At 37.3% G+C, this 25,059-nt stretch overlaps 2 protein-coding genes across 3 annotated transcripts in view; one reads left to right on the top strand and one right to left on the bottom strand.

Moving 5' to 3' along the window:
- The window catches only part of LOC110456218 (ATP-dependent zinc metalloprotease YME1 homolog), a 37,975-nt gene extending 25,255 nt beyond the window's left edge, over positions 1-12,720 (top strand). Inside the window, exons 12-20 of the mRNA XM_021506815.1 lie at positions 1,312-1,374; positions 1,919-2,037; positions 2,655-2,699; positions 4,590-4,700; positions 4,864-5,015; positions 7,330-7,456; positions 8,108-8,181; positions 10,150-10,236; positions 10,963-12,720. Of these exons, the coding sequence (XP_021362490.1) occupies positions 1,312-1,374; positions 1,919-2,037; positions 2,655-2,699; positions 4,590-4,700; positions 4,864-5,015; positions 7,330-7,456; positions 8,108-8,181; positions 10,150-10,236; positions 10,963-11,178 (994 nt within the window). The 3' untranslated portion in view covers positions 11,179-12,720. The remainder of the gene's footprint in view (positions 1-1,311; positions 1,375-1,918; positions 2,038-2,654; positions 2,700-4,589; positions 4,701-4,863; positions 5,016-7,329; positions 7,457-8,107; positions 8,182-10,149; positions 10,237-10,962) is intronic.
- Positions 12,721-19,354: 6,634 nt separating this feature from the next.
- Positions 19,355-25,059, bottom strand: part of LOC110456227 (pyruvate dehydrogenase (acetyl-transferring) kinase isozyme 3, mitochondrial-like) — a 38,292-nt gene continuing 32,587 nt past the window's right edge. For both annotated transcript variants that reach the window (XM_021506829.1, XM_021506830.1), the window contains exons 7-12: positions 24,651-24,728; positions 23,610-23,686; positions 23,030-23,128; positions 22,792-22,902; positions 20,617-20,730; positions 19,355-20,325 (exon numbers count right to left, since the gene is read on the bottom strand). In XM_021506829.1, the coding sequence (XP_021362504.1) occupies positions 20,170-20,325; positions 20,617-20,730; positions 22,792-22,902; positions 23,030-23,128; positions 23,610-23,686; positions 24,651-24,728 (635 nt within the window). In that variant the 3' untranslated portion in view covers positions 19,355-20,169. The remainder of the gene's footprint in view (positions 20,326-20,616; positions 20,731-22,791; positions 22,903-23,029; positions 23,129-23,609; positions 23,687-24,650; positions 24,729-25,059) is intronic.

Raw genomic sequence — 25,059 nt, 5'->3', positions numbered from 1 at the left:
CCGTTTACCTTTCCAGGGAGCATAATACATCAGTTTTACTGATTATCTTGTTTATACCTGCTTATTACTAAATACTATTTCCCAACAGTACCTAGGTCTGTTTATTAGGTCACCTGAGACAAAGTCTTAAGTGAACTATTGCGATCGCCTTTTGTCCGGCGGCGGCCCTCCTTAAACAATTTACATTTTCGACTTCTTCTCCAAAACCACTGAACTAATTTCAATGAAATTTTGCAGAAACCTTTTATGGCCAAAGGTCAACCAAAATTGTGAATTATATGGTCCCCAGCCCCCAGGTGCCTGATGGGTGCTAAAAGGGACAAATTGACTAAAATTTCAAAAATCATCTTCTCAAGATCGAGATATGTTAGAATCAAAAACTCTTCATAGATGGAAGGGTCTTAAGGTGCTACACCAAAATAGTGAATTTCATGACCCTGGTGTCTCATGTTTACCCCTGGGGAGGGGTAAACTTTACTATAGTTTCTATAGGGAAATCACATTTTGGACTAACATTTGTTTAATTTCCATTGGAAATAATTCAATTTGGGTTATCATTATCAGTATTCGGTAGCAGTTTGATGGTATGCACATATGAGCCCTGACTGACCCCCCCGGGCTAATGGGAGGGGCCAAAAAGGGTCGAATTGACTGAAATTTCAAACAAATTCTTCTCAAAGACCCAGATATGGTAGAATCAAACACTCTTCATAAATGGAAGGGTCTTGAGGTTTATGACCCTAAGGTCTCACGTTTACCCCCTGGGGAAGGAGGGGGGGGGGGGGGGCAAAATTTATTATGGTTTATAATGGCAAATGATACTTTGAATATTACATGTTAATAACTTGATTGGAATTATAACCCTGAGTTGACAGTTTGATACTTTGAAAATTTTGAGCCAGCCCTACCCCCAAGGGCTGTAGGGTGGGGACCAAAGGAGTTAGTGTGCTAAAATTTCTTCATTTTCCTTGTTTAGAATCAGAGGTGCTAGTTTCAAATACTTTTTAGTCTTAAATCTGTATGCTAGATATTGAATAAGGTGGTTTTATTGTTTTTTGTCACTGAATAATTTTTCTGTTTGTGTTAAAAACAAAATCAACTCTCTGTATAAATATATCAGGTGACCATTACGGCCCATGGGCCTCTTGTTCATTTAGCAACATTGAAAACATCAGTTTTTACGTAACTCAGGTGACCGCTAAGGCCCATGGGCCTCTTGTTAGTCTTGGGACACTCTTTATATGAGTCATTTGATCTGTTTTGGATCTGTTATTTATTACATTCAATACTTGTTTTTTTTTGTTATTTCAGATTTGAACCCAATTGTGGAGTAATTGTCATTGGAGCTACAAACAAGAGTCAAGTTTTGGACAGGTAAGCCAGACCAGGAATTAGGAAAATAACAGGTAAGGTGTGGGAATACCAGTGTTCTCCCCAGGCTGTTTTTGCAGCATGGCACCATGCTCCTATAATTTATTGCCATGCTGCTATCCTAAATCTTCTCTGCTATATATTCATAGTAAATCTAAAGTTTCCATGCTGCTTTGATTTTACATAGAGTGCTGCTTTAACAGAAATATTGAAATACCATGCTTCTTTCAAAACATTCTGGGGAGAACACTGAATACAGTGATTACTCTTGCCGTGTTGTTAATGGGGGTATTTTGGCCTAATGCTAATATAAAAGATAAGGCCTTTAGTTTGTAAAAGTGGGCAGTTTACAAAAAAAAGTTTGCACTCTGAAATATGTTAAACTTGGCATTTGAGCGTAAGTGCCACCCAACACTTTCTAAGGTACCATTACATGAAATAGCTTTATGGTAACTGTTCCCTATACATATTACTCAGTATGCCAGCGGTTGAATGAAGTAAGCAGGATGTTATTTATAAAAAAAACCTCATGTTTTTATTGTTTTAGTGCCATTGTACGCGCTGGCCGCTTTGATGTGGAGATTAATGTTCGAGTACCTCCGTACAGAGAAAGGGTGGAATTATTTAGTTACTTCCTAAAGAAGCCAAATATCACCATTCACAACGGTAATGCTAGAGCAACATCACTGTTGTCCTTTAAACTAATACTGTAGCCATCATACTGGTTTCACACAAAGTTGTAATTAAGATGCTTTAGGTTTCCTTACCCTCGAGACATCGGATCAACAAGCATGGTGTCGAGTAAAGCATATCATGCTAACACATCGGGAGCATCACAATCTTAATCTGAGCTCTTCGAAATAGATACATTTATGAAACTTGGAAGTTTAAAAATGCTTTTGGAATGATATAGCTTAGATTCTTCTGGAGGAAAGACTAAATTTCAGCTCGTAATATTTATCTGGTTTTGGTATATATGTTTGCTTTATTAAATATTAAATTAACATTAAGCGGATGATAACTGAAGACTTAGTAAAACTTCATAATATTATGTAGGTTGCCTTTGGGGAAGCAAAGAACCCTATGGATTTTGCCCTGCCATAAAGTTAATTCTGGAACAGCCCAAACCCTTATTACATGTTTGAATCAAACTAATAACTTTTAATGTATTTAAAACAGGACTATTAAACAAATAGTAGGTAAGAAGTAGAAATCAGACTAACACTTGTGTCAGAGGGATAGACATATTCATTGTAACTAATTGTCTTCATTATGTTGAACAGATGTGATTGTAGAAGACTTGGCTAGTAACACTGTGGGCTTCACAGGTATGTCGTATAATTATATTATAAGTAATTCTATAGGAAATCTTTACATTTTGNATACTATAGACTCAGGTGACCGTTAAGGCCCATGGGCCTCTTGTGTCATTACACATCTGAGGTCATACCACTTATAAACAAATTAAAATTCGTTTTTATACGCCCGTCAAATTTGACGGAAGTATTATGGTATGGGGATGTCTGTCTGTGCGTCCGGCATAAACTTTGGTTTGTCCGGCAATCTCCTCCTACATTTTTTGACCGATCTCTTTGAAACTTTGTATACATTATAATCATGATATGAAGTTGTGTCTACCTTAAAAGAATTTTGATTCAACAATTTTTCCAAAAGTTATTGCCGTTTGTTCATTTCAGTATTTTATTTTTTTGTCCGGAGATCTCTTCCTACTTTTTTTGACGAATTTCTATAGGTTTGCACTCCGTCAGTCCGTCCAAGAAAATTGTCCGGGGCACATCTTCTGAACTATTATACCTAGAGTAACCAGATTTGGTGTACAAGAACATCTTGAGATGGCAGAGTGCAAGAATTAGGTCACTGTGACCTATGACCTTTACTTTTGAAAATGTTTGTCCGGGGCATATCTTCTATACTAGTTCACCTAAAGTAAACAGATTTGGTGTACAAGGACATCATGGGAAAGCAGAGTGCAAAAATTAGGTCACTGTGACCTTTACCTTAACTTTTGAAAATATTTGTCTGAGGCATATCTTCTATACTATTTCACCTGGAGTACCCAGATCTGGTGTACAAGGACATCTTGGGATTGCAGAGTGAAAGATTTAGGTCACTGTGACCTTTACTTTAACTTTTGAAAAAGTGTGTCTGGGGCATATCTTCTATACTTTTTCACCTGGAGTACCCAGATTTTGTGTACAAGGACATCTTGGGATGACAGAGTGCAGTGTGAAAGAGTTACGTCATTGTGACCTATGAGTTGACCTTTAACCTTAACTTTTGAAAAAGTTTGTCCTGGGCATAGCTTCTGTATTATTTCACCCGAGACAATCAGATTTGGTGTACAAGGACATCATGGGAAACGGAGTGCAAGAAGTAGGTCACTGTGACCTATGCTTCCTGACATAAGTGTTCTGTTTGTTGAATATAGAAATCATTACCAGTGGGGACTATGGATTGCCTTGTTGCTCATCAACTCTGTTTTTCAATTCTGAATTTGAATGATGATACTTTTTTTTTTTTAATTTGGAAAATTTGGAAAACTTATTACACATATAAACAAATTAACTTATAATTTAAAGCATCTGATCTTGCTTTAGTGGAGATATCAGATTTGTTCAAACAAATTTTCTTCGACTCACTTTCAATGTCACAGTTCAAATGTGTTCAAAACTTCAAACACCTTTTTCAGCAAAACTAAAAGGCCTAAAGCCTTTGTTTGTCACATAATTTGATCAGTGGTGGGATATAAAGTTTGTTCTCATAAATTATCTTTACCTACTTTCAATGTCAAAATTTAAAATGTGTATCTTTAATATTTGCTTACCTGGTAATTATACAGAGGTCTTATGGCTTGCTTGGGTAAAGGGCTATCAGTGCATACTTTCATGATAACAGGAGTCAAACATGTTTAAAACTAAAATGACTTTTTGAATGAAACTCTGAGGCCTATAAACGGAGCAGAGAAGTAGCAAATTTATTCAAAACCATAAGACTTTCTGTGTTCATGTTGTTTATTTCATATAATGTTTCGCTCAGCTGAAATGAAAACTAAGATGTTAGATAATAGATATAGCCATATATATATCTTTCACTAAAATAGTCGAAAGTTGGAAGAGTTCCTTCAGATATTAAGGGAAACTGCTGTACTGTGGCTGCATGAAGTGAGCATGTCTTACTGGACCTTGTTTCTACTGCAGGAGCTGACGTAGAAAACATGATCAACCAGGCGGCTATCCACGCTGCTCTTCGCAACAGTGCCATCATCTGCCAACAAGATCTGGAATATTCAAGGGAAAAAATACAAATGGGTTAGTTGATCAGCTGGTTCTTGGTCTACATGCACCAACTTAAATTGGCTATACCTAATATGTCAACATCAGCAAAAAAAAAAATGTGTTTTATTTTTAGTCAATTTGTTCGTCTTATATACTTGTCCTGTAATTGTGTTCTAAGGTCAATTCTCATCCTCAGGTCCAGCTATGAAACACAAGATACCAGATGAGAACACCAATCGTATGACAGCGTACCATGAGGCGGGCCACACTCTAGTCACTTTGTTCACCCAGAATTCCAGACCCTTGTACAAAGTCACAATTCAGGCACGAGGCCAATCCCTTGGACATGTATGTTGTTTATCACACCACATTATGAAAAATTGAACCATTTTTATTTGACACACATATTTCATCATAACAAAGCTCTGCACTACTTTTAAATTCAGCTGAGGGATTTTTGGGCTTGTCCAGTCAGACAAGCATGCAGTACTGTGTACTTTCCCAACTGTAATGTGGATGGGTACTGGACAATTAGACAAAAGACAGGCTCCTGCGCCATTTGCATGTGAAGAATGGTTTCCATAGCTGTGTTCTGCCGTGCATGGCTCCACAGGAATTACGACATACATATTAAATGTTTCCACAGCTGTGTTCTGCCGCGCATGGCTCCACAGGAATAACGACTTACATATTAAAGGTTTCCACAGCTGTGTTCTGCCGTGCATGGCTCCACAGGAATTACGACTTACATATTAAATGCTTCAACACAGCTCGTGCATACTTATAAATTGTACATATTTTTAGCCCACCATCATCTGATGGTAAGCTATTCAAATCACCCTGCGTCCGTCGTCCGTCCTTAAACAATTCTTGTTATCAGTATTTCTCAAGAAGTACCAGAGGGATCTTTCTCAAATTTTATATGTAGTTTCCCCTTGGTCCTTAGCTGTGCAGGGCAACTTTTGAGACTTGTTTTGAAACAACATGGGCGACAGGCAGCCATCTTTGTTTTTGATAGTGAAAGTTTGTTAACGCTATTTCTCGGGAAGTACAGGAGGGATCTTTCTCAAATTTTATATGTAGGCTCCCCTTGTTTCCTTGTTGAGCAGCAGTGCCTGAAATAGACGGTCGCCTGCTCGCCAATGGCGGTTTAAGTATTGCTCGAGTGACCAAAAGTTGTCAAAAGTGAAGTAGTCACTGGCTCAACAAAAATAGTTTGGGCGACTGTCGTAAAATTATTGAATAAAAGAAGTTATAGTCCCTTTCACATTGACTTGGGGGGGCAGTACATTTTTCGAACCGTGATTTAGAAAATGTGATGATTTTGTTTCAGATTTTCTATATAAATACTGTTGGGGTGTCTTCTTTGAGGTGCAAGTTTTGTGTATTTCTTTTTGGGAAGACCTGAATGGAGTGGATCATGTCAGGTTTTAACTAGGGTTGAAGAATTACAAATATAATGTTTTATTCTGTTTTATATATTACAAACATTGTCATGTTATATGTAATTTAAATGTGCTGAAGCTAGTGTTAAATGCTGTGGAAATATTTCTTACCAAAATTATTTGGGCCACCAATATGTCATTTGGGTAAGTGCTTCAAATTTTTTTCTCGACCCAAAAAATTATTTGGAGCCAGCCAATGCAGGTTCCCCACTATCCATTATTGTTCATGTTTACTTTTGAAACTGATCAGTTAAACAAAATGGCCTACCGACAGCTATCTTCGATTTATGACATTGAAGGTTTGTAAAACAAAATGGCTAAAGGAAGAACTAAACAGATCTTTCTCATATTGCAATGATCGATTCTATTTATGTGAAAATTACAAACTCACTTTGAAGGTTGGCTTTCATACACATTGGTATTAAGTTTAGATCAAAAGTTACCTCAAGGTGCATTTACTTTTTAACATGACTCGATCAAACAGATTAGAGGAAAGAAGAGAAAAGATCGAAATGACAAAGAACTAATGAAGATGGTACAATGGTGGGTGCCAAGATCCCTCTGGGATTTCTTGTCTACAAGTTTTAAGCTATACATTATGTCTCAATAGCACGATACTCACATGGGATCTCTTGTTATGTTTGGATGTCATTCATAATGCATGCAAGTTTGCAGCAGACTTACGCCATTTAGTCTTTCCACAGCTGTGTTTTGCCTGGCATAGGCACCACTAGAATTTATGACATACACCACAGGCACTGTCACACAGTTCATACATATTTTTGCCACACACAGACATTGGTATTGTATGCAGGTTTACAGCAGGCCTATAACAATTAGTTCAAACTTAAAAATGTCAAGTAAGGTCTTTCCTCAGCAGAATTACATACACAACAGCTGCTTTCACACATTTCATGCATATACATATTTAGACTGACCATAGTTTTGCCATATTTGGTCATCATTCATAATGCATGCAAGTTTACAGCAGGCCTATGCCACTTTGTCAACACTTCAAAATTTCAAGTGAGGTTTTGCTTTGAATATGCATACCCTTTTGTTACAAATCATGAATAGATATTTTTAAATATGTATCTCAACTCCTTTGTTTTCATTCTTGGTTCTTAGATTTACTTAATTATAATGAAAACGGTCACATGTCATGTTTGCATTCTGTTTATCCTAAGTACAGGTGACCAGATACATTTTTATTGCAGACTGCCTTCAGTATGGAAAAAGATCAGTATAGTACATCAAAGGAAGAACTGCTGGCCAACATGGACGTGGCTATGGGAGGGCGTGTAGCAGAGGAGCTCGTGTTTGGATCAGACAAAGTCGGCACTGGTGGGTGGAATATTAGACACTTCATTTACAACTTCATTTCAAATAACCTCTTCAATAGAACAACAAGGCTTAGATTCATGGTATTTGGTCTGCTGTTTGCTTTGAGGTTACCTTGAGCTTCAATCTGGAAACAATACACAATACATCAACTAGTCATGATACATTTATCAAAGTTAAGCAGATAATTTTGAGTGGTTCTGAGGTGTAAAACTGCATAAACAGACCAGCAATCTTGTACCTACAAAGTGTATCTTGTGTACTTTGTATGGGTCCATATCTATATAGAAAGTATAGCATTAGATTACATTGTCTGAAAAAGAAATTAACCAGGTTGTGAAATTGGGAATGTTTCCTCACATCTGTCTTGCAGGACCCCATTGTCTTTACTGAATTCCGTGTAAATCTCACATTTTGGACATCTTCAAAGACTTTTGAGATTTGCTTGAGTTTCATGCAAACCTCATGTTTGGTACATCTTCAAAAACTTCCTTTAGATTTTTCTTCATCAGATAAAATTTTATATGAAGAGTGTTTTCAGTCAGGATATGTACACAGGCCCCTGAGCTGTAGTATCCACAGCTACACTGAAGGCTGTTGACAGAACAGTTCAAAGCAAACACTGCCTGTATCTTGTCACCATTATTTTGACAGGAGCTACAGCAGATTTCCAGCAGGCCACAGCTATTGCCCGATCAATGGTTGAGAAGTGTGGGATGTCAGAGAAGGTAGGTAATGATAGGAGGATGAAGAGTCTTATTTTTCTCTTACCCTAGACAGGGATATCCACCATTTTACCAGTGTGAGATTTTCTTATCACACCCTAGGGTTGAGACAAGCTACACATGTTCCTTGCATGTTCTCAACAATTATATGACGTCATAGTAACAATATCATGACGGCACGGCAACAATACAATGACGTCATGGCAACAATACAATGACGTCATGGCAACAATTCAGCCGCATCACATCAACATTGTCTTGCATTGATGTAACATCTATATAAAATGCCTAAGAGGATAAACAGGGTAAGAGAAAATGATTCTCCCACACCTGACAGATTTATCTCCCGTTTTGCCGGTGATAGATTTATCTATCTCCGCCCTAGGGTTGAGACGGGGGGATTCCCCTATTCATAACAATGGCATGACGTCACTTCAAAAATACAATGACGTCACGTCAACAATCCATCAACAAATTGCCTGTATGTGTTTTGGGTCCATGTTTGCCTTTATTTCACATTAAAATACTGTTAGATATGGGAGAAAAATAATCAATCGCTACTGGTTGTGTAAGATAGAGAAATCGCAACCCTCGGGCTAAGATTTTTTGTCCAGAACTCGGCAAGCCTCGTTCTGGACAAAAAATCTTAGTCCTCGGGTTGAGATTTCTCTATCTTACACAACCAGTAGCGATTGATTCTATTAATCATTCACCTCCTTGGGAGTGAGACAGGGTGATCCCAACCCTCGGGGTAAGATTCTTAAGCTGTCAAACCCTCGCCAAGCCTCGTGTTTGACAACTTAAGAATCTTACCCCCAGGGTTGGGATCACCCAGTCTCACTCCCAAGGCGGTGAATGATTAATAGAATCAATCGCTACTGGTTGTGTAAGATAGAGAAATCTCACCCCGAGGACTAAGTTTTTTTGCCCAGAACGAGGCTTGCGGAGTTCTGGACAAAAAATCTTATTCCGAGGGTTGCGATTTCTCTATCTTACACAACCAGTAGCGATTTATTCTATTAATCATTCACCGCCTTGGGAGTGAGACAGTGTGATCCCAACCCTCGGGGGAAGATTACCCTGTCTCACCCCCAAGGGGGTGAAAGATTCTATTAGTCTTTATAGGGGAAATAAAGGTAAATCTTCAAAAATACTTCATCAGTACCAATTTCAGGTTTTAACCAAATATTCTAGAGCTTCTTAGGGCAAACGGGACTAAAATTTGAATAAATGGACGGGAGAGGGATAAAGTTTTTTCATTAAAACATTTTGTCCTTCTGTATAAGTTTAAACCACATTTACTTAAGAGCATCACTAGGCAAAGGGGACTCAATTTTGTTTCAAGGAAGGGTGTTCCCTTCCTAGGGACAACGCGGTTCACTCAGGACCTATCTGAGGATGTTATGTAATATTTTGGAATTGGTTGTAATCCCCAACCTATATCCATGTATACTCATACTCAGCATAACTAGAAAATGCTATTCATGCTACCAGAATAAGCACTGGGTCTGTTACAATCTGAACGGTTGGTTTTGATAGGGAAATTAAGATATAACTTGGAAACGGTCAGGATCCCCACTTTCTAACCTTTAACTAGCTCCCTAGCTCATAAAATGGAAACAGTTGAGATACCTACCCAATAACCACATGCAAAGTTACAGGGCATGAAGAATCCACTCATGTCCTTGGTGCCTTGCCTGCCCAAACAAATTTAATCCTTCTTGCAGTTTATATTTCTTGTACTTCTTTGATAAACTAGTACAGTATTTAGCAAGTTATGAATTGAAAATGAAATACCAGGTGAGTTATTAAGGCCACTAGGCCTCTTGTTTTTTTTTTTATTTCATATTTTGCAATTGTATAATAGCTTCAATTATATATCCTAAAATCTGTAATAGCAGGGGACATTAGAAATGAAGAACTAAGAAATGAACTAATGATATTCACATCTGGTGTCTTGTTCACTTTCAGGTTGGTACGATTGTTTTTAGTGACTCTCTCAAACCTTCTGGTGCCATGCAGGACCTCATAGACAAGGAAGTACAACGTCTGCTGAATGTAAGAACTTTGTATCAAGTTAGCTCAACCTCAATTAATATTTAAAATCTTTTTAAGTTCTTAACCATGAATACATCTAACTATGTTAATTATTAGTCTCTTATTATTATAACAGACGCGATAAACAGTATGACAGAAAGTTTCAATAGAAAACAGGCTTTTACCAAGTACAACACTATTTTAGGTTGACTGCTTTATTAAGAGGCTTTTCAATGGAAATATAAATATTTATGTAAATGATATTTTTATGTCCTGCTACAAAATGATGCGGGACATAAATAGTGTTGCTGTTGTTCATAGGTGCCTTTTTATTATTGGCATTATTACATAACATGCCCTGCCAAAAAATATTGCCAGAGATATGGTGTTATCATTTTCTGCGTCCGACCAGAGAGTAGTTTTTGTATTGATGCCTGTGAACAACCAAGCATTGTAGCTAGGGTCACACAACTTTACAAGATTAGGCTCCTTAGAGTAGAACATGGGACCTTTCTCTAGTTATTAAGTAGGAGAGCAGTGCCTCCGTGCCTTACAGTTGCTATTATTGTTATGATTTATTACTTTATCTATTATAGACACATTTCTAGCTATCAGTTTTATGATTTATTACTTTATCTGTTATAGACACATTTCTAGCTATTAGTGTTATGATTTATTACTTTATCTGTTATAGACACATTTCTAGCTACTATTGTTATGATTGCATTACTTGATCTTTTTTTGAAGGAATCTTATGCACGGGCCATGGATTTGTTGAAAAAACACAGAGATGACCTTAACCGCCTGGCAGCTGCTTTGTTGAAATATGAAGTTCTTTCCAAAGAAGATGTAGAGGCAGTAATTGCAGGAAGGAAGCCAAAGGCAGCACTGCCTTCAAAACCAAGAACTCAGAGCATAGTGGAAACCATCATCTTTAAGGACAAACCAGGACAGACCAATTGATAAGTCTTATCAAGAAAAAAACATCTTACATGTTCAATAAAGGACCAGATGTACATACAACTTGAGATACATGAAGTATGTTTAAAGTTTTACTGTAAGCTTGCCCGCTTAATTGGTGGTCACATGATTGGCATTTACACTACAATTCAGGATCATTTTAAGACTTGTTAATACTCAAAGATTGGGTGAATTAGAATACATCAACTTGTTGCTGGCATGCTTCTCACAGTTGTGATAAATTGGTATGTCAACAGTTTTAATGCAATTTCTTTTATAACTCCCGTGTATTACAACTGTAATCTTGAGTGGTTGATGAAAATCTTAGTGTTTCATGATTTCTTTTTAAAACATGGGAAAAAATGTCAGCCAGTGATCATGTCGTGATATCATGCAGAACAAACATGAGTAAAATACAGGGACAATCTAGAAATCAGTTTATGGTGAAAAAAACTTGTGATTCTCACTGAACTGGGACGAAACAGAGGCTGCTGCATTTGATTACTGCAGGAAATAAAAATATTGTGATGTCAGTCAAATGTACCGGTGCAATGGTTTGATGCTCCTCTAACAATGAGTTTTGTCACTTCAGTAACGCATGATTAAAATGTAATACATTATACATAGAATAGTCCTTGTTCCTTGGTGACTCTCGGATCTATTTCATGGTGTGATGTGAACATTTTTAAATTTCTTGTACGAGTGCTTGCACTCTGTTAGATGCAAAAGTACATGTATTACACGTTTCTTTTTGCTAATGTGTACTTAATGTTTGTAAAAAGTCTTTAATAAACTATTTTATTGCTAGCTATACAAAGGAGGAAGCAGAAATGGACATTTGTGATCTGTGCGTTGAAGCAAAATACCTTTTTTTTATTATCATGTTACAGGTCATTGGTTTTTTGATGTGATATTCTTGCTTTATCTATTATGATAAGATTGATGGTCCATGTAAAAAAAAAAACTTTCGAAAGCAGATGTCAATGGTATTTGAATCTTCTATTAGAGATGATTGGATATTGTATTCTTGTGCGTTGGATAAGTGGAAGAGTGAGTGGGTGGGGTAAGGTCGAAAGTATAACCTTGGCAGAGGAGACAAGTGTTGCGTCTGGGTGGAGGCAAGGGGAATACATTTAACAGCATGAAGGGGTGGGTTTGTCAGAGTGTGGAGTTAGGGGAACAAAATATGTTGTCGGGATGGATATAGGTAGGGCTGTGGGATTGGGCAGAAAAGATGACCATGTCTAAAAACAGGGTTGGGGATGGGGCAAAGGGTTTATGCGAAAGAAATGGCCATATGTACTAGGGGGTATTGAGTAAAGTGATGGGTTGTGGTGATACATCTGACTTCATGGAGTGACAGGAATGTAATATTTATTTATGTAAATGAAAAGGTTTGGGTTGAGACACTGAGAGGCAAGAAAATGTTAATTAATGGAATGGTTTAAAAAAAAATAAGATAAGACAAGAGGACATTTCTGTTAAAGGTTGGATAATGAAAATATTTTTATTATTATTTTATTGTGATTAAATAATTTTAAACAAGAGATGTGTTTGTTTTATGATAAAGCTTCCAATGTCAAATGCTGGTGAGGTATTTAAATCGCCCTTCCTCCGTCATACAGCTGTTATTACATTATTGCTATATCTCCAGAGTACTGGACGAGCCTTTCTCCGATTTCATATGACGGTTATTTTCAGTCCTCAGTTGTGTATATTTCATTTTGATACCGATTCTAAAAAACAAAATGGTGTCAAGGGCAGCAATCATGGATTTGAGAAGTTCAAGTTTGTTATCGCTATTATTTCAGATTTACTTAAATCATTTTTAGCTCACCTGGTCCGAAGGACAATGGTGAGCTTATGCCATATCGCAGTGTCCGTCGTCCGTCCAACAACTTTTCCTTTAAAACGCTACTAGTCCTGAACGGCCAAGTAGATTTTGACTAAATTTGGTCTGGAGCAAGCTTAGGCCGTGTATACACGGTGGGTGTGCATAGAGGTGGGTTTCTGTTAAAAGTTTGTTCTCGCTATATCTCAAGTACTGGATGGATCTTTCTGAAATTTCATAAGTACTTGCAGCACTTACCATAGAGTGCTATATCTTTACTTCATACCAATTATTTTAAACATAATTAGGTGAACGATACAGGCCCTCTGGGCCTCTTGTTTAATTCCATATAAAAGTTCCCCTTGAATCAGAGTAACACAAGTTTCATTTTGAAATTGATCAGAAAACAGGAAATGGCCAGCTAGCTGTCATCGGAACCATCGGCTAGCCTTAACATGTGAACTATTTTTTGTACAGTTTTGTATCTGTATTGAAAGTCGACTTAAGATGCATTTACTCATGGCAATACAGTAGTATATTAATCCTAGAGAAATAAAGAAACAGATCAAACGCAAATCAGATCTAACAGAGATTTTCCAATGGTAGACCCAAAAATCCTATACAAGACCATCATATATTTTTACCTGTCATATTTTTTTGCCCCCTACAACAAGGGTGATACTGTAATCTCTTCATCTTGCCGCCATTCAATCTGCCTTACAGCTCCTTAACTGTTAAACTGATTTCAATTTACCCTCGTACACATGACCATTTCATCATCTAAAGAAAAATATTTCATTAATGAAATGTAGGTCAATTACATTATTACAAAAGGTTTTTACCAAAACAATCATAGCCACTTGAGTGTAACAGAGATTTATCCGAGTTGTGCTAGGTAGTATTTTTTCATTTTACCTTTTTAATGGAGGACAGGTATTCCCTATGTGTTATTATGCGATACAGGGGGTATCTTAGTTAGGCTCTGGATAACAGTTTCAGTTTTCAATGGATTGACTTCATACTTCATTGGAAGGTTAATTATAAGGAGAGCTCGGTTTGATAACCACCATTACTAGATCGTAATTTACGGAGTTATTCCCCTTGGTTCATTAATGCAGTACTACATGCATTCCAAAATGTTGTATTGCACTCATTGATCTACCAGGTATGTTGAATTATTGCTCATTTAACAAATTACTCACAAATATTTCATATTTTTCAATGATGCAAACAAATGCTCATTCGACATATTACGGTGAATTATGTACCCCTTCGCGGTAACCTTGTTGTATACATTTTTTTAGGACTACACAAATACTTATTTAGCAGCTTTTCAGAAATTAAAACAATACAAATTTGATATTATTATTTTTTTTATTAACTCTAATTTTTCATTTTAAAATAATCTTGATGTTACTATATCAATACTTGATGAACATCACGATGCTTAGTCATCTATCCATATAAATTCAAAATGGGTGAAACATGGGGAAAACATAAATATATATATATGCAAGAAATGAAGACTTGGTGTGTGAGGGAGGGGCTAGAGAGAATGACACGTGGCGTAAAACCTATTGGCAGGAAGCAAATACATGTATGCTTCAAAACCGTACAAAACACTGATATACAAAATAGGCACAATTTTATCATGCAACATATACAGATATACACAGAACAGAAAAGGGAAATCTGTATCACTGGGACTAAATATTGGGAGATTAACCATATTTTCAAAAATAATTGGGGATATCACTATTGGTACTTACAATGATAAATTTATGTAAAAACATACATCGATGTATAAGACAAAATGGGCAAGTTATCATAAATCTGGACCGTCTACAGAAATGGTATACAAACAAATACAGCTACTAAGTATATAAATCCTATTACATTCTGAAGTTACTTCATACAGAACAAACACATGATTTATAATGTACAGGTAATACAAACATAATGTACATAGAATATACACTTTATGTACAGGTAATGTTTGCTTGTTTGTTTGATTTTGTTTAACGTCCTATTAACAGCTAAGGTCATTTAAGGACGGCCTCCCCTGGGTGCAAGATGCATGCGTGTAGTGTATGTGTGTGTGTATATTGGGAGGCTGCGATATGTTCGTGTTTGTCTCCTTGTGATAGCGCGAAACTGATGCCTACTTTATAGTGCTACCTAACTGAAACATTCTGCCGAAGACACCAAGCAGGACGCCCCACCCGGTCACATTATACTGTAATGTACATAGAATATACACTTTATGTACAGGTAATGTACATAGAATATACACTAATGTACACTATGTGCAGGTGATATACACTAATGTACACTTTATGTACAGGTAATGTACATATACTTCTGTACATATCATGCAACTTTAACATATACATACTAATGTATACAAATACACTGTACACTTACAATGTTTAACTTATTTACATCACACATACATATGAACAAAAAACAAACGTACTCTACTTCTTGTAAGTTATACATCATTGTGGATAAATTTGTAAAAGGACTGGACCATTTTCATTTTAAACACACATATTCCGGTAGTCTCCTCAGCTTCAAATGAATTTGTTATTCTTCCCACTACTTTTTTGGACAATAAAAAAAAAGGAAAAGGACAACTTGTTCAGTTATAGTTTATGATTAGAAGAAGTACACAATAGTTATTAAAACCTTCTCCGTATACACTGAATGGTTAATATATCTGTAGCGGAGCTAGACTGGGTCAATCGTCGGCGACCAGATGGTCAATTGGTTGAGCATCTGTCAAGAGTTCGGAAGGTCCCGGGTTCGAACCTCGGTCTGGCTGTGCATTTTTCCTCTCCTGTTACATTTGGCACCCAACAAATATACCCACAGAAGGTGGAATAGGGTCTCGTGTGTCTTCGGGGTCATAAGACTTTGTTAAAGGAGGGAGGAATGTAGCGGAGCTAGACTGGGTAGATCGTCGGCGACCAGATAGATCAATTGGTTTTACATAAGAGGCATATATTGATACTAAATTTATCCCAAACAATGTAGACATCTGCATGTATACTTATATTCTCTGTAAGACGATATCACCATATGCACTATATTGGACACTTCTATGTGGAAGAATCTAAATACTAATATTCAAATCTTACCATTTTGTAATCCACAGACTCAATGTAAAGACTAGTTTATTAACGTAATTATGTATTTTGTGGTACAGTACATGTCAGTACTTAAATGCATTTACAATGTCCAATGAACACCAGCATTATCACCTGTAATAATCACCTGTGCACTCATTACAAGTCGTTTGTAAAGATATTTCATATCGATATGGACTTTATAATATGCATTGGAAGTTTAAACAGGATAGTAGAGCCAACGTCTATCCAAATGCCAATGGGTTGTTAAGTGGGGTGCTTCACTTAAGTAAAGATACCCAAGGTACACAGGGTGATAAGAGAGAAGACTCAATCAAAATATGCTCAAGTGTCGCCGGTAAGTGGGTATTTAATTTATTTGGCCGACTAGTTTTGCCTCTATGTGCGAGGCTTCATCAGGACTGGAAGATATGTTTTTCACATAAATACTTGACAACACGTCATTTGAAGCATCAAATTAATAAATTACTTACCGATACATAAATTCAGAATACTATCTTTTTCTTGCAACATTCCAATTTCCAAGAAATTACTTTTAATAGAGAACATGTCTGGCTATCGGATAAAGTGCCATAAGGTTTTAATATGCCCTGTGAAACTAACAGTCCAGTCCCATCAATGATTAATTCATGATATTTGATTTCTCATTAAAAAAATTGCAACGAAAACTGCCATTGCATTTTGCAAACATTGTTTAAAAAAAATCTCTTTTCTCTCTGTGTTATAAATAATAAACACGAAACAGCTATAACCTTTCAACAAAATCTGAAATAGAAAGCATGCAAATAAACCATCTCCTCATGAACATCTTCATATACCTAAAAAATGTTAACAATGAAGACTATTAAAACAAAAATTATGTCACTGTTTAGTTTACAAAGAAAGCAGTTATTAATAGACTAATTTGTCATCAAACATTTTCTGAAATAATTTGTAAGGCAACCATGATCTATGCATTGCAAAAATTGTAAAAATGTAGACAAATTAGAAGTGATTTTTTTTTTCAATAACAAAACAAAAAAAACTTTGTTTACAAAGTTCTCAACCATGATACTGAGAAAGCATATAGTTTTTTGTCACTCATGATTTCCATTTGACATACTGATGTAGACTGGGTGTTTATTTATATCTAGGGTTACCAAAAACATAGGCTTAGCCACGTGTATGTGTGTATGTTTATGTCACACCTGAGTGAGAGAACGTTTACCTGATGTTTTGCATGCAGCTCGGTCTATATGAACGACGCATGCACAACCACTTTTCCTCACCCCCCACAAACCCTTGTCCAGTCGCTCTGAGCTGAGCAGCAGATCAGCATACATGTACATTGTATCTGCAGATAAAGCTACCTGCCACTGGATACTGTCCGGTCGAGGCCCTTGTACCTGCAGATATAGTTACCTGCCACGGCGTACTGTCCGGCCAAGGCCCTGGTAAGACAGACTAACTCAGCTATAGCTACCAGCCCGAGGCCCTGGTACCTGCAGCTATAGCTACCTGCCACGGGGTACTGTCCGGCCAAGGCCCTGGTACCTGCAGCTATAGCTACCTGCCACGGGATACTACCTGGCCGAGGCCCTGGTAAGACAGACTGACTACAAAGTCTGATTTAAATGTAACAATAACTTATTATATTATAATGAACAATTATGTATATAAATTGTCCATTATTAGAGATAATAGTAGTTATTAGGAATTAGGACATTTACTGTATTTATTTTACAGGCTCTCTCTTTCGAGGGACAAAGACCAATAAATGTAAAAGAATTGATATTTACACACCAAACCTGACACTAAATTTCCTCTTAAAAAGTATAAACAAGAGTACTGCAGACCAGAACAAATATTATTAGCAAAAGGAATAAGAGAGGATGCACTTCATTAATTCTTTGTCTTAATATTTAAAAGAATTGCCTCCCTTTGCCAATGTTTCGCAAATGAAATATGTAGCCATTATTTTATGCAGTGAGGCAAAGTAACAATTTTAGTATGACATTCAATTATCAATTTTGATTTTCAACTGATGTTACAAAATTAGAAACTCTCCCTTCCCAAGATATACAATAATAACAAGTTTCTGTTCAGTGAAATAGCAAGGAAGTTATGATATGGAAAAACCTTTTTATCAAAAAAGGACAAAGGGGCACAAATCTCTCTGCATCAAAGCACAAGATCTGATTTAGGTATGCCACACTCCAACTTCCCAAAATACACAAGTAAAGCAAGTTTGATGAATTAAGGATTGGAACAGCAAGTTAACATTGTTGACACACAGCCAGCCATCTATGTCCAGTCAGCCATACAACACTATACCATAATACCTATTACAGTCCATTCCCGTTGCCCAAAGATTCTCTAGAACAAGTTTAGTTAGGTTAAAATCCCTTCAACGGTACAGAAGGAGAAGGATTTTTAATGTTTTCTTCTATTTCCCCTAATGGGCCCCACCCATCTGCCCCAAAGAAGGGGGCCCACACACCTCAGTTTATACAAAATTGATTCTTTTGTCCCTAATCATGCTTCAGAATGCATTTGGTTTAAATCCCTTCAATTGTATAGTAGGAGAAAAAACCCACCTCTATTTCCCATATTGGGCCCCACCCCTCCGCCCCCATAGGGGCCACACCCTCAGTTTATACAAACTTGAGTCTCCTTTGTCCAAAGATGCTCTAGGACAAATTGGGTCAAAATCCTTCTATTGGTTGAGAAGAAGAAGATTTTTAAAGATTTACCTATTTTCCCCCTATTTGGCCCCGCATCTCTGCCCCCAGTGGGACCATACCCTCCGTTTATACAAAACTGAGAACCCTTTGGCCAATGATGCTCCAGACCAAATTTGGTCAAAATCCCTTCATCGGTACAAAAGGAGTAGGATCTTTGAAGTTTTCCTCTATTTCCCCTAATGGGCCCCCCCCATCTGCCCCTAGAAGGGGGCCCACACACCCCAGTTTATACAAAATTGATTCTTTTGCCCCTAGTCATGCTTCAGACTGCATTTGCTTTAAATCCCTTTACTTGTATAGCAGGAGAAAAAAATTCCTCAATTTCCTCTATTTACCTATTTTCCCCCTATTTGGCCCCGCATCTCTGCCCCCAGGGGGACCATACCCTCCGTTTATACAAAACTGAGAACCCTTTGGCCAATGATGCTCCAGACCAAATTTGGTCAAAATCCTCTGAGCCGTTCAGGACAAGTAGTGTTTTAAAGGAAAAAGTTGACGGACGACAGACACCGGACGATTCGGGCCAGGTGAGCTAATAAAATGTTTGAAAAGTTGTGGACTACAGATATGAGCACATTGGGACTATCATCAAATGTTTCATAGTTGATGAATATGTTATTGTATCAATATTCTAGGAAACTAAGATACATCTGTATCTCTATTTGCAAATAAATCATTATGACTGATATGAAATTTTCAAATGATCTCCCCCATAGGATAATAACTAGAATGAAGACGAAATAAAAGTCAGATCACAAGAGGTCTTGCTGACTGCAGGATGGTCAACATCTATGATGTCACTCCTAACAGTTACACACAAGTACAGCCAGATTTACTAATACTAGGTCATCCGATGAGCTTTAATATACACTATTTTCAGAACATTCAACTTCAGAGAAAATTCAATGAATTTGTTTTAGTTCAGCATTTGGTTAAAGTTAGATATATGTAACATGAGTTCTTGTTTAATAAAAAGAACAAATATTTTCCAATAACGGTCTGTGTTCAATAGTACCATTATGATATAAATACAAAAATGACATCAAAATTCAGGCATGGCATTCTAATGCAGTAGGACTATATAGTGGCATCACAATTTGTAATAGGCATGCAATAGATAAATAAAGAGCAATGAACAATATTACTATAAATATAGATCCCTGAATGGCACACACATATGTTCATGATCAGCAAAGCTCTTAGCCAAGGTACGTCCTGCACGACCTGGAGACATCAACGAAATGTCACAAGGAGAGTATACCTCCATACTTGGATGGCCTTTGACACCTGACTAACTTTTCTTAGCGTGAGTGGTGTAGCCTCGTGGGTGTGATTTGTGCCAGGGTTTGTTGGAGCTCCAGTCAGATACAGGTATGTCTGAATGGTACATCCTAGAAGCTGTTGTGTTGTATACTGGTAAACACTCGCTAGCATTGTCAGACATCACCTGTTAACACATAAATTACATTCTTTTTCACAAGGTCAATTCCACAGGATTGGCTCAAACAGTAAACACTGTACAATGGTAAGCACAGCCGTGACTAGTCAAATACATTTACACTTTTACACAAAATATTGATCCAAAGAATGCATTAACATTTTTTTTTTAAACAAATGAAAAGTTTATTTTCATTCATCAAACTGTATTAAAAATTTAACCTCATTTAGACACCTTCCAAATATTTGTTATGATGACAATGAAGTAACATGCTTAAGGATATACCGCGATATACAGTACCTTAAGGTAGATGTATGCGTCTGTGCCGTAACCCTCTACAGAGCTGAGTTGTAGGTCTCCCCCAAAGTATCGAGCATACAGTCTTGACAGAGGCAGTCCATATCCATACCCTGCCTACAAACATATATCAGGTACAACTGATTGGATTTCTCAACTTCCTTGTATCATGGCATACACTATTGATATACTGTAAACACTATAGAAGACTGGCTAAAAATGGTTTACATGTATTATGAAAATAAACTCAAAGATTTGCACATATGCTTTTTATTTTGGTGCGTTTTTGTCAGTTTAGTTTGAACGCTGTAATCCAAAGGCATACTAATGCATTGAAGTTTCTAATGTCAGGCCACCTATAATCCAGAAATTTGTTCTGCCTTTTAACATAAGGTTATCCCATGTGCATCACTCCCAAGTATTATCAATAAGGTCAACGAATATAGCTCAAGTTATAACCCTTACTGCTTCAGTGAATCAGAAGCCATGGTGGCCATCTTGAATCCTGAAGCTTAAAATTCAGCCTTTCATTACAAAGCATAGCCTCTATGTGTCACTCCCACAAAGTATCAACAATGTTGTCCTTATAGAACTGAAGTTAGAGCCAATATTGCTAATAGCCAATCAGAGGCCATGGAGACCATCTTAAATAAAGTATTTCGACCAAGCTGGCCATTTGGTTTAAAATTTATCCCCTATAAAATAATACAATATTCACCGATGAATTACATTATCCCATGGCAATATCTGGCTGAGACACATAAACAAGAGGCCCAGAGGGCCTGTATCGCTCACCTGAATATAATTAAAGTAATTGGTATGAAGTTAAGATATAGCACTCCATGGTAGGTGCTGTTAGTACATATGAAATTTCAGAAAGATCCATCCAGTACTTGAGATATAGAGGACAAACTTCAAACAGAGCCCCACCCCTATGCCCCTACGGGGGTCATACCCACCAATTATACAAAATTGAGTCATCCTCACCCAAGGATGCTCCACACTAAATAAGGATAAAATCCCTTAATCCCGATGGTCGGAGAAGGATTTTAAAGGTTTTACCTCTATTTTTCCTATTGGGCCCCGCCCTTCTGCCCCCCTCGGAGACCACACCTACTGCTAATACAAAATTGAGTCCCCTTGGCCCAAGGATGCTCCAGACTAAATTAGGATAAAATCCCTTAATCCCTATGGTAGAAGAAGGATTTTAAAGGTTTTACCTCTATTTTCCCTATTGGGCCCCACCTCTCTGCCTACAGCGGGGTCAGACACACCGTTTATACAAAATTGGTTCCCCTTCACCCAAGAATGCTTCAGACCAAATATGGACAAAATCCTGCCATTCCTACCGAAGAAGAAGGATTTTGAAGATTTACGTCTATTTCCCCTATTGGGCCCCACCCCTCAGGTCCCAGGGGGGCCACACCCACCGTTTATACAAAATTGGTTCCCCTTTACCCAAGGATGTTCCACACCAAATATGGACCAAATCCTTTCATTCCTACAGAAGAAGAAGGATTTTAAAGAATTTTTTGCTATGTTTCCCCTATTGGGCCCCGCCCCTCAGGCCCCTGGGGAGCCAGACCCATGGTTTATACAAAATTGGATCCCCACTACCCAAGGATGCTCCACACCAAATATGGACCAAATCCTTTCATTCCTACAGAAGAAGAAGGATTTTAAAGAATAATTTGCTATATTTCCCCTATTGGGCCCGCCCCTAAGCCCCCAGGGGGGCCAGACCCACCATTTATACAAACTTTGTTCCCCTTCCCCAAAGGATGCTTTTGACCAAATATGGAACAAATCCTTTAATTCCTACAGAAGAAGAAGGATTTTAAAGAATAATTTGCTATATTTCCCCTATTTGGCCCCGCCCCTCAGGCCCCTGGGGGCCAGACCCACCATTTATACAAAATTGGTTCTTCTTCACCCAAGGATGCTGCACACCAAATTTTGTTAAAATCCGCTCAGTGGTTCATGACTAGTAGTGTAAAGTTGACGGACGACGGACGACGGACGACGGATGCTGCGGTATGGCATAAGCTCACCTTGGTCCTTCGGACCAGGTGAGCTAAAAACTGTCAGGTATATTAAATCAATTTCTTCCCTACGTATTGCACAATTTTATTTTATTAGTACTGGTACTCAAGAGTATAATATCAAGAAGGAACTTACCATAGGGGCGTTTCCCTCCCCAACATAGTCCGGCCGTGGGGCAGTGGAGTACATGTATTCAAACACTAACTTTGCTATATCTTGGGAGAAACCACCACCACGGTCTGATATCTGGAAAAAAACAGGCATTTATAAATTAACAAATCAATTAGGTTAAGTATTCTGTTAACAGTTATCTAACTCAATCACCCCTGAAACCATATTTGAACTGACATTCAAGGGAGATAATCAAGCTTACCTTGATTGTGAGGTCTTCCTTGCCTTTGGTTATCTGTACCGATATTTTGGGGATGATGTCCTTGTTGGAGTGGGTCTCTACTGTGGCACGCATGGCGTTCTGATAACAAAACCACAACACTCTAAATATACTTTATACAGAAATGGCATGTTTGTGTATGATACAGTAAAACCCTGAATTGTAAGCTTATGCTCTATTTACTAACCCCTCCATCCCCCAGAATATTTTGTTGCCATGCTGTTACAAGTACTGTAAAAACCCGTGTAATTTGCGCACTTTTTTTGAAAAATTTAATGCCCAAAGTTGGGGGTGAGCAAAATACATAAGTGTAAGCAATTTCAAGGTTTTTTTTCATGAAAAGTTCGACGATTCTGGCAGACCGCCATCTTGGACATGAGAGATAATCTCCCTTGGTACACGGAAATCGAAGACAAAGGTTTTACGGTATTAAAAATAGGAGTGTTATTATCAGTATGATACGCTCCTACAGATATACAAAAAGCAAACTGTGCTGCTGTTTATGTGTTCATCTCTTTGATCAAACCTACACTGTGTATCCCTTTGATTGTAAATGTCTTACCTTCAAAATTTCAATAAGGATATGAAGTAAATGGGAAGAAACAAAAGCAATCTGGATCTTTTTACCCTCGTCATAAGCTGTAAATAAAAAAATAAAAAACTCTCATTTGGTTTTTTTATGCAAGTACATTTTAACACTAACATTCAATGTTTCAACTTAAATATGTGTTCTAGATTGTAACAATAATAACTGCAAGAAACAATGTGAGATATGACCTAAACACTGGTATAACAAGTAATGCAGCATTCCTTGGTTCTGCATCAGTATGAATCACAGTACAAAGTCATGTGGTTTCTTTAGTTAGGTCATATTTAATGTCAGAGTTGACAAAAGTTAATAGTAGTTTTCACTCCCAACCACTATAACATGTTGGTTTAACCTGCTAGGAGTTGTTAATCACCTTAGGTGACCCAACAGTGGGTATCACCCTGGACGTGATTTCATCGGTCAATTTCCTAATCATGAAATCAAGTAATGATGCCTTGCTATGTCATCTTCTATTGTGATGTCAAAGTTCATGGCAATTATTTCCCCAATTGGGAACAGGAATAATGTATTTCAAAGAGAATGATATGGTTTTCTACATATTAAATCTGGAGGTTGTGGGAGGGAAAGGTCCCCAATCTCGTGATTGTTAATTATCAAGTTCATCTAACTCCCGTTAGTTAATTTGAAATTTGAAAAAGACACGCGGTAAATATTGTGTCTTAATACAATTTACAATTAATTGACTCGAGTCAGATAAACATGATAACCTACACATACTTCTGGTTAGGGAACGTCTATATAACATAATACATTGTCATAGGTTGTAATATAGAGGTGTAGAGGATCCTGAACAAGAAATCTATCATTAAATATAAACCTGTACAGTAGTTATATCTACAGCACTACATAGATACAGGAACATTTGGATGGTCCTAATTATAACATCCCAATAAGACATGTCAGTGATTGTTCTCTGTATACTGTTATCACAACAGTTATACAGGGAGCTTTTTGCTACCCGTATGTTCGACAGAAGATTTTTAGAATACTCACTATTAAGGCATGTGACGTCCATCTCTGGTGCAGTTAAGTAATACCCTTCACACAAGAAGCGGGCATCACCATAGGCAGCTGTTAACAAAAAATACATTTATTTTTCCTTGTAATACCTGTAATTCTCCCAAAACACGTAAAAGTTTCAACACTCCCAGCCCCCAGATTATTTATCGGAGAAATAAAATATTCAAACATGTAAAAGTTTCAACACTCCCAGCCCCCAGATTATTTATCAGAGAAATAAAATATTCAATTCCTGACAATCCGTAACAATATACATTCATTCGTAAGTTAATTCACTAGAACACTGAGCCTCTATCAGAGACTTAACTCACCCAAATGATCAATCATCACTCCTGAAATCCTCTATATAAGCCATACAAAAAAGTACATGTTATTTGTTTAT

Source organism: Mizuhopecten yessoensis, unplaced genomic scaffold, assembly GCF_002113885.1.
Source record: "Mizuhopecten yessoensis strain PY_sf001 unplaced genomic scaffold, ASM211388v2 scaffold8573, whole genome shotgun sequence".
NCBI classification, from domain to species: Eukaryota; Metazoa; Mollusca; class Bivalvia; order Pectinida; family Pectinidae; genus Mizuhopecten; species Mizuhopecten yessoensis.
The sequence above is the reverse complement of the archived record's forward strand: the minus strand, read 5'-3'. Positions and strand labels throughout refer to the sequence as shown.